The sequence below is a fragment of the Octopus sinensis genome, unplaced genomic scaffold, assembly GCF_006345805.1.
Source record: "Octopus sinensis unplaced genomic scaffold, ASM634580v1 Contig17982, whole genome shotgun sequence".
In the NCBI taxonomy this organism is placed as follows: Eukaryota; Metazoa; Mollusca; class Cephalopoda; order Octopoda; family Octopodidae; genus Octopus; species Octopus sinensis.
Genome location: NW_021835467.1, coordinates 1 through 10,842, shown reverse-complemented (window position 1 = coordinate 10,842; position 10,842 = coordinate 1). Strand labels below are relative to the sequence as shown.

At 33.8% G+C, this 10,842-nt stretch overlaps 2 protein-coding genes across 2 annotated transcripts; both read right to left on the bottom strand.

Annotated features, from left to right (window-relative positions):
* Window positions 1–299: 299 nt before the first annotated feature.
* On the bottom strand, window positions 300–791 carry LOC115231257 (general transcription factor II-I repeat domain-containing protein 2B-like). The gene has a single exon (XM_029801317.1). It carries the CDS (start codon window positions 789–791, stop codon window positions 300–302), a length of 492 nt encoding a protein of 163 aa, XP_029657177.1.
* Window positions 792–9,526: 8,735 nt separating this feature from the next.
* On the bottom strand, window positions 9,527–10,421 carry LOC118761849 (glutathione hydrolase proenzyme 2-like). Its single transcript, XM_036500009.1, has 3 exons — window positions 10,284–10,421; window positions 10,025–10,253; window positions 9,527–9,759 (listed from the first exon to the last, which is right to left on the bottom strand). The coding sequence occupies exons 1-3, from the start codon at window positions 10,398–10,400 to the stop codon at window positions 9,527–9,529; spliced, it is 579 nt and encodes a 192-aa protein (XP_036355902.1). The 5' UTR covers window positions 10,401–10,421.
* Between the last annotated feature and the right edge of the window lie 421 nt (window positions 10,422–10,842).

The following is a 10,842-nucleotide window of genomic DNA, read 5'->3' as shown; positions in this document are numbered from 1 at the left end:
ATCGGCATAGTTCAATTTTTTAAATTTTCGATCTAATATTCATAAAAATTTTCATTAATTCATTTAGAGGCTATTTTCGTGCAGGATGAAATGCAAAAGTACCAATGAGTCTTTATGTGATTTTTTTGTTTTGGGTTTTTTTATAAACTCAAATGGTATAGAGCAGGGGTGTCAAACTCATTTCGCTTTGAGGGCCGCATTTTGTTACAATTTGGCTTCGAGGGCCGCATTTATAATAATTTCTCATTAAGGGGAGATTAATTCTGATATTTATTATTAAGAGAAACTAAATTATTGAATTATCGCCCTTTAATTTTGGTGAGAGCTGCTTCCAGAGGATTGACATTTTTTTTAGATACAATTTTTGATATGTCAGGCTGAGCTATTTGTGTAGTTCCGACTTTTATTAAAGAGGATAAATGTTCATCAGTTAGTCTTGTTCTTTGACCAGTTTTTGTCATTTTCATAAATGAAAAAAGCTGTTCACACACATATGTCAAACCAAACATAGCAATGATTTTTGTTGCAAACTTTTTAAAGTTTTTAAATTTTCCAGGAAGATATGAAAAGAAAGCAAGTATTCCAACCTCCAAATATTTAGCTTTAAGTATGGAATCTGATTGGATTTCCAATAGTTCCATTTGTAAACTTTCATCTGCATTGGAAACATTAAAAGAGAATGGTGATGCAAATAATGAAAATTGCTGTTCAAAAGACGAAAAATCATTAAATCTTTCTTGAAATTCCTTTAACAACGATTCTAGTTGTCTTTCATACTGAGAAAAATTCATTACATTATGTGCATCAACAGTACTCCTGAGCTCTTTGCACGTAGGAAAATAAGATAAATCTTCATTTAATGGCTGAAACTTCCATAATTTTATTTTCAAAATAAAAAACTTGATATGATCTGACAACTAAGTTATGAGCTTGTCTTTGCCCAGCAATTCTAAATTAAGATCGTTCATATGTGTGGTAATATCCACTGCAAATGCCAAATGTTTAATCCAAGATTGACTTTTCATTTCGTCTGTGTTTTGCCCTTTTATCTCCATAAATAAAATTATTTAAATCTTTTAACAACTTTGTGAAGTGATAACCAGCGGACTGGAGTATAAAAAGAAATGTCGCTGAACTGATTATTAATATCTGTCAGCAGTTTACTAAACTGCCGGTGGTTGAGGGAATGACCTCTGATATAGTCTACTGTTTTCGTGACCAAACTAATGGTATTTTCCACTTTTAATATCTTTGAGCATAAATATTTCTGATGAATAATAAAATTAAAATGAGCATGCTAAATGAAATATTCGAATTTTAACAAATCAGACTTTAATTGGTGTTTCAAATTTCATGCCATTTCATTAATGTGTTCGGCAGCAGTGTTTCTTGTTAATGAAATATCTTTAAACAAGATAAATTTTTTCAAGAGCATGAAATAATTGTATGATAGATGATTAGATTGATAATGCCTCTTTAGGTTGTATTCTTTCGATATAGCAATAAACTTGTTACATATCAAACAATGTATTTTTCCATCAACCATTGTGCAAAAATAGAAAAGTTCCCATTTATCTTGAAACACTCTCCGTTCATCTTTCAAGGAGCGTTTCTTTTTTATTCAAGAAGAAGCACGTGACATTAACAGACACGATTTAAAAATACAATTAAAAATTTTAATTAAATGTAAAAAAATAAAGAATAATTTTTTGCATTTTATAGCCATTAAATCAGACCGCACTTATGTTTGGCAAAGTACGCTGAGGGCCGCATGTTTGACACCCCTGGTATAGAGGTTTTTGACCAATCAAACCACTTTAACACAATACAAATATTTTGTCTTTTGAATTTGGAATTTTTTGTTCATTCCAGCTAAACTTTATAGGGAGTAAATTCCTAATAAGTTTATAAATATTTAAATAAACTAGCGCATACTGTAGAACTGTTTTGTGTGACGAATATATAATGGAAAACGAGTCTCAGATAGAAGCGATAATTAGTTCTTTGGGATGCATTAAAAATAATAAATATATAAAAGAACCGTATTGCCTTGGTACAAATCAAAATAAAAAATATTAGAGAATGTTCGAGAACTAATAAAAGCTGTGCATCAAGATGGGCGAGATTGCAATGTTCGTCAATTTCTAGGGAAGGCTAATGTTCTTTCAAACGACTTAATTCCAATTTTGAAGACATATACTGATGATTCTGTGTTAACCGAGACCGTTCTAAGGCAATAATCATAACTAACTATAAAGGCTTATTCTAAATCTGACCCAGCCTGCACACGATTGCTTCGACGGTCTAGTACCAAGGGATCGAATTGAGAGACAACATTATTTGGAGGTGATGTGGTATCTTCAAGGCTATAAACGAGTTTATTATAATTAATGCTTTACTCGCATAGAGCTTGACTGACACTGAACTTTGGTGTGTTGCGGGTCAGTTTTTAGGGGCTTTGATTGACAAGAATTGGCTTGATCGTACTCAAAATGACAGAAAGAATATAGAACGCTGGCTCTTTCTTATCAGAAATGCTCTTTTAATAGGAAATGACTCGATTGGTCAACGAAATGTATTAATCATTTATTTATTGACAGAACTCGTTTGAAGAGGACCATTCTAAGCTGATTTGGTAATTGTTTATTGGCTTATTCAAGTGTTATGTCTGAAAGCGGGCTCCTACAACTAGTTGTATGTCTGGGGCAGTTTGATTGGAAAAAAGATAGAAAATTTGAATCATTTCCCCACTACATCATTGAAATAGTTTCCCTACTTCTCAAACAACATGTTATCTAATTTGTCTATTTGAAGACACCTTGTTCGCTATCATCCGAACTACCTTCGCAGAGAAACCAATTGTATAATCACAGGACGTCTTTATTGGCGGATAGAGAAAAGGAAAGACAATCACTTTCCGGAAAATGGTCGTCGAAGAGGTGTTCCAGGTATATTATAATTTAATAGACATCCACGCTTTGGGGGAGTATTTGTCGTTCCTGTACCTCCTTCAGGCGGTCCCTCGAATATTATATCACGCGGGACGCAACAACTGTCATTCAATAAAACCAAACAAGTTTGTTCCATCACAAATCCATCCATTTTGGGCAACAATCAACTCAGAGAATTTTGCGTCACTTTCCTTACTTATTCTTTTTCGCCAATTGTGAGGATGGTGAAAGTAAGGCGATTCCATATCAATATAGTCTCAATGGGAAGTGATGAGTCATGAAAGGGAGACATATTGGATCTGGTTTATTTCGTTTTTCATTTCTTTTGCTCGTCTAACGAATTTGGAAGTTGGATATGTTAGGTATGACCTGTCAGCACTCACTTTTTAGTGATTTACTGACAGTTCACTCATTCAGGATCACCAGAGGTAGTATTGAAAAATATATGAATGAGATGGGTCAAACCACAACTCTCCAAACAACCAGGTTAGCTGGATGAGTAAAATTTTAGGAATACGGGTCTTCGTGATAAACTCACTGTTAGCCTGTCATCTAATCGGTTAGGCCATCAGTGGGTGATCGCTTAGACTTAATTTGGCCATTCGTTTATACAAGGAGTTGTTTATGATTATTCAGCACTTTTCTAATGATACATCACTGGTGGAAAGTATGAACATCCTTCAAGGTTATATGCTATTTGCATGTTAGAGAATTTATTTTATAATTCTGAAACATTCGATGTGTTGATATCTGTGTTTAAGGGCTACAGTCGGTCTAGAATGTCACGCTCGTTTATATGTGACCTGGTTGAGACTGTCCACCTTTATCTTTCTTTATTCGCGGTTTACTTACAGCCCAAAGTTCATTTTTTCGCTCAAAAAACCAAACGGAGAATAAAACGCAAGAATAAACCAAAGAGAACTAATTTAATTGACTGGAAAAATCTGGAATCAGTTGTTTCAATGATTGAGAAAGTTCCATATGATGGAACTTCTGCATTCGATCCTACATCTGACCTTTCTGAAGAAGATCAAATGTATTTATTTCTCAGTTTTGATCTATCACACCTATTTTATTTTATTATTATCGACATGTTTAAGTGTAATAAGTTCATAGGGTTGTTACATTATTTAGTCATTTCTTAATATATACTAATCTTAACAGTTCGAAAGCATGTAATACTATAAAACAATTCCTTTTGGATGGAAATGTAGAAAAGGGAGTCAAGTTTCTCCATCATTGCCAGTAATTGATATTTAAAATGTCTTAGAGAGATCTGGCCGATGGAGAATGTTTTCAAAGGAGACTCTATTATCGAGTCTCTCCAGTCATCATGTTCTCACGTAAAAGAACAAATTGATTCCCACAACGAAAGCGACCAATCGTCGTCTTCTCAAGTAGAGTATATTGAAAAAGAAATGACTGCTCGTGACTTAATTAACAAGTATTTGGTTATCTAATTTAGACTGTCATGTCAAAGTGTACTCGTCGTATGCGTTACTGTGTTGGAGACATTTATGAATAACAGTCAAGATACTAACCTGGCTGTTGTTAATTTGTTAAGGCAAGTGGTAACACAATATGATATCCCGGGATTACTATTTCAATTGAGAGTATTTAGAATTTTTCAAAAAGTTTTTGAATGTTTCAGAAAAAAACAAGGGGAACAATTTACCGTTTGACTATACCTTATTATACAGGATATTATTGATTTTTTGGGTGGGCTCTTTAAAATCTTTATTGAACGTTTTTCTGAAATGGGAGCTTTGGCTGCCGTGGAGTTGCTGTTTTGGAAGAATCATCGGAATTCGTATAATTTGACTCATGGAAACAACACTTATGAACTTGCTGGGACACGAAAAGGAAAAAAATGGAATGAGGAGGAAGACTACGAACTTTGTCATTTGTTTACTGAGCTGAGAGGAGTATCAAGTTTGGTTTGTTTATTGAGTCCTAGAAACCCCGGTGGAAGATATCATGTCTCGTTTGATACGTAAAGATAGAACCCGCCGTCAAATTGTGAGTCGACTTATAAAGTTGGATTTGATTCAGTCCTCTGCTGAATTAAAGTCTTCCTGGCGGGAAAATAGTATATTTGAGTGGATTTTAGAAATATATTCTCACGGTGGTGGTTTTTATATTCAATTTCCTGATAGGCCGAGCAGAAGTGATAGATCAAATTTTGGAAGCAATGTCTGGATCAGTAATGCAAGATGTACGGTTGAGGGGTGGTGAGATAGAAGAGGGGATGTACAATTTACTCCGTATCTGTGGATTTCGTCACTACTCTAGTGCTGAGGTATGCCTGAATTCCGTTATATGGGAGTGTCATGTTTTTAGGTTGACAGGCGAGAGGTTGAGCGGGGTGGTCGAGGATATTATGGAGTGTAGGAGGAGGATTATAGGCGGAGATACAAATTTGGAAGATGATTGGATGTCTATTGTCCCAGAAACGGAAGCTAGTGACGAAGGATTCGATGATGTTTTCATAAGGTCGTCTTCACATCTGCCCCAAGAGGAGCGGATAACGGATATTGGGTTTTATTTGTGTGTATTGGATTTGGTAGGAACGCTAACGACGATATATATTTTTAATTTGCTTTTGTGCGTTTTCTTAAATGTACCATTGTTACCGTTATCCTTTAAAGCAGGATCTAAATGTATTTGATAGATGGTTTTTTATTCTTTGGACTAAATTTTGAATAATCAATTCTTATGAATATAAAATATGCCATTAATATAACTAAAAGAGGTAAAAGCGGCTAACATTTTGAGAGGATTGATATACTTGAATATTTGGTTTTTATTCTTTGGGTCTCTAATTTGTTTTCTTTTTAGTTCGAACTCTAAACCATGAAAAAGGTCATCTCCATTTTTGTATCAAAATTAAGAAATAAAATCGAAAAATCGTGATGGTGCGTCATAGTATGACGCGTTCAATAATTAGAATTTGTTATTCAAAAATAATCCTGCTCTTAAAAGAAAAATATATAATAATTACGATGTAATGAAAGCCTTTCAACAATATTAAATATAAAGCAATTATTTTGAGGAAAATATGAAACGACCAAATTTTTTATTCGAATTTCAAGTATAATTATTTCATGTTCCTTGGGCAGTAAGGCAATCAGCTTCGTTCAGGAGATCGGATCCCGCATGTCTGCCATCACAGGCGACGCCCGCGAATCGAGATGGTTTTTCGAGCGGATATCCCTTGCGATAGTACGCTCTAATTCTTTCTCGATCGCGTCGGCTTCCCGCACTTGAAGCTTTTAATTAATTAACTTGTAGTTATTGGTTGGTTTTCATCAAAAAAAAAAAAAAAATTATTTCATGTTAGAATATTTATAAAAATTTCATTCTTGATCAAAAAAATTTGATTGTTTAAATCATTTTTGATTAGAAAAATGCACCTTGATCTATTTTATTTAACAACGAACTAAATTATCGATTTATTTAAAGTATATTCTTTGCACCAAAATTAGTTTACAAAATAGGCCTAGATGACTCGTTTTTATTATATACAGATCACTTTGTCTCTTTAATCTCCTTTCAGCTTATAAAACCCAAAATCAAATTAATAAAAATCACTGATTAGTATAACCGAGGAAATTGTTAGTGTAAGTAATTATGCATCCTATGACAAATTAATCGACATAATTAACCAGTTTCTGTTTATCGATGGAATCAATGTCATCGTTCAGTCGATCATAGTGCTAAAAACATGTAAGACTTAAAATCCAACTTTTCGTGACCTTCTCATTTTTATGTATCCACTCACGACCACCATTAGCACCAAAAGGAGACAGAAAGCAGACAATCCAATCACGATTGGATTACGGTTGAAGTGGACCTTATAAATTACATAATCTATATTAACCCATGCCAGGAAATTCTCTAACTTCGACTTGTAAATAGGATACTCATCTGAGCCATTTTTGATCCCACTTGGATCTTCCACAGATTGACTGTCGATCGGCAGGTCTTTTTTTGGAATGCTCGCTTCATTCTCTAAGAACTGATACGAAATTATTTACCTGGTGTGTAAGAGCTAAGAATATCTGTAGTAACGTCGACTGCATCAGAGAGACCAGAATTAGGATAAAACTAAGTTTATTTGTATGTTCTTACAATGTCCAGAATAGATTTCTTGAAATTTCTTAGTCTTTCTATGACAGATTGCAAGTTCCCTGAGGCAGATATTTCGATGACCTGTCCATCTTGATTTTCTTTAGTGATTTCGACATCAACATTTTTAGAAATGGCAAAGGAATTGAATATTAGGAAGATCTATTATAATTTTATTAACAAGAATGCAACAAGAAGCATATGAAATTAGATCTGATTATATTTATAATCTTTTACGATTTAAAATAATAAATTAAATACAAAATATAAATCAATTTTGTATTAAAATTAAAGGATATTTTTCTTTTTTTACAATAATATTTTTTTATATGATAAATTAACGTTCGATTTTTTTGTAATTCAATATTTTGATTCTTATTATCGTAAGTTTATATATTTTTTTGATGATCAAACCCGATAAAAAATACAATCATGCAACTGTAATCATTCCGGAAAAATGATTAATTGATTAATCAATTACTGAATAATCAATAACAAATATTCATAAAAAGTAGCTATTTCAAACGCCTATTTTTCTTTATTAGTAATACTTTGCGAGCGCTGTTCAACTTAGCCAACTGGAGCAGTAATATTTAGTTTAGTTAATTTTAAGTGTGAAATGATATATTTTAATCAAAAGTTACTGTAATTTACTAGAAGTTAACAAAGCCATCTATCCGAAGTGGACCCCCCCAACATAATTGACGTTGCGTTGCCTCTCACGTTAATTTTTAGTAAATAGTGAGTTTGTAATTCTTAATAAACAGCTGGCACAACTGGTCGTGCATATTTTTAATCCCTTGTCCAATATTCTATTTCGCTTTGAGTTTACTTTATTCCTTATCGGTTTTCCATATTTTTCGTATACTTTGTTGCATTTCTGTATGATTTATTGAATTAGGAACTTCAAGCGGATTATTTTTAAAGGGAATTACTATTGTTTTAACTTGATGCATTTTAACTTATAACCGCGGTAATATTAAAATAACAGTAACTGAACATTAGATAACAGAGCATTAGAATGATTTAAGAGTAGTTGTTCAGGAATTTAAAAATTAAAAAAATGATTACGTAGATAATGAATGCATTTTTGTTTATTTTTAAGGTCAGGGTTTAAGTCATATTTTGATTTGCCTGCGGTTTATTTAATAAATTTTTTTTTCAAATATTCATCAAGGTATTCAAAAAATGACAAATATTTAAAACAACAGTCAATTTACAATATGTTATTAGAAAAATGAGATTTTGATATATTTTATTAGTTAGAAAATCTCGAAATAAGGGCTAATAAAATATTTCATTACTTAAAAAACGATTCCTTTTCCGAATTTCCTAGTGTCTCCATGAGCTTCAAATTTATTCCCGACAACGGAGACTCCGTTGACAATATTGATACCCTCAGTCGAATGTATCATCTCGTACCCCATTCCTCCAAGTGCCTCCAATACATGAGGTTTAAATCCATCTAAAAAGTATTCATAAAACGTCCTACCTTCGTAAAATACCCTCGGGCTACTCAAAACATGTAATCTCGGAGCTTCAATAGCTTTCTCTAAATTATATCCGCGAATAAAAATATTTATGAGGACGTTCGCAAGCCCTTTCTGTTTTGCGAAAAAATTAACCAGTAACAATTCGGGTCCCATTGGTTCCACCTAAACTAAATATTTTCCCATTTGATTCGTCCGCGATTATTAGGGGGGCCATTCCAGAAATTGGGCGATGACCAGGCAATGGTAAATTGTTCTGATTACAACGAAAAATTACAAACTGTAAAATTAAGGTTATCTGAACCACTGGAAAAATCATCCATGTGATTATTGAGGATTATTCCATCTCGAGTCATTACATGTGACCCGAAATACCGATTAATGGACCTGAAATACCAATTTTAATAATAATGATAACGATGTAATCGAGACAGTTTGGCCGGTATCGTCGATTACAGAAATATGTGAAGTCCCGACGCTGTCTTCCCTGAATGAAGGATTGGTAGAGACTGGTCCGTTTTCGACTGTGCCCTTAAGAACTTTTTTATAAACTTCTTCGGCAAACTCCTCGCTAGCCTCATTTACAAGATAAAACCTTAAAATTTGATTTAACATCTCAGTCCCTCGATCCTCAACGTCGCCGAAGTTCTCAACCCCTAAATAGGCGTATCGAAAAGTCTATATAATGTCAAGTACAGGAAACCTCCAAAATTTTCCTATATGTTTCAGGATTCTCAAAGTCCTCATCTTTGAGTTCAAATTTTTCCAAAATTTTCAAAACCGCAAAAATAAAACTTGAAATGCTAGGAGGCGGCACCGAGTAAATTGTGCTTTCTTAGAATTTAAAAATTACCATAAACCTCGAATTTTAACAAAAATTGGGCTTTCTTCAATGATTTTATAGTTTTCGAGATCTTGTTTTGTCATAATCCCTCCATTTTGAACTACCTTTGGCAATCAGAATGACTGGTATACCGCAGAAATGATGTTATCAGCGATCTCTCCTTCATAAAATGGTTTAATCCCTTCTGATGCAATGATGCTCAGAGTAGTTGCCAATTCCGTCAGTTTGACTTTTTCTCCTTCTTTTCTAACACAACAAGTATTGCTAATATTTGAGGAATAGATGTTGCCAAGTTGAGGAGTGTATCGGATTTCCTGAATGGAGATTTTTGTGTTAAATGCCTTCGCTAATTGATTAGAACACAATTAAAACCCATTGGTTGGGAGATCTCTACTCCTTCATCACAAAGTTCAATCACGTTTTTAAACAGTGTTTTCCAGGAATTTCTATTTTTATTGATTCGAGAAAAATACCTTCCATAGATTTGATGGACTCTGAAGATCCCCTTAAGAAATCCTGGAACTCCAACTGATAGTCCTCCCTCCCGAGAAGTATTATTATCGAACATATCCTTTTTAGAAGCAGCTGGGGCTGTTTCCCGTGCATCAAACGCCTTAACGTTTCCTGCCGAATCTCGGACAACAATAAAGGCTCCCCTACTAATGAACGATCACCAGAAATCAACCCTCCAATTCCAGAACTGTGGGCGTTTACTACTCCGATGCAAAGGGCAACAGAGATAGCGGCATCCACTGCAGAACCTCCATCCTTCAAAATACTACGTCCATGAGAAGAACACAGTGGACTGCTGCTGCTCACAGCACCATGGATATTCTCAGTCTACGTTATAAGTATATTTAGGCATTTCACTTTTCTATGGATGAGTATAGTATCTATGCCAAGAGCAATGGAAATGGACAATGCTAAAATAATAAGACCTCCAATTATCATTTTTAATTCGGTTATTTTCATGTTAAAAAAATACATGCGGAAATAATTCTACTTAAGTTGTCGATTTATCGTATAATTAACAAGATTGATTATTGCGAATTATGACGTTATTGCTTGAAATATTTGATTTTTTATTTATAAAAAAATTATATTATAGCGAAGCAGGCATAAAGATTTATCGATGGCTGGAGAGCTATTTGTCTTGAAGGAAATCCTTTGTTCGCTGTGGAAACTGTCTATCAGGATGTGTAGAACCTAGAAGGGATCGGTTTGAGTACACTTATTTTTAACCTCGTTCTGGCGGACATTCCCCTGTCGTTCGTATGTACTAGCAAACTTATCATATATGCTGATGACATCTTGGTTACGGATATCTCAAAAAGATTTCCCAGTTTTGAAGACGACTTAAGTCATGCATTGCCATGCTAAAGAAGTGGACAGCAGATAAAGAGTTAACCCTATCATTTGAGAAGAGCAC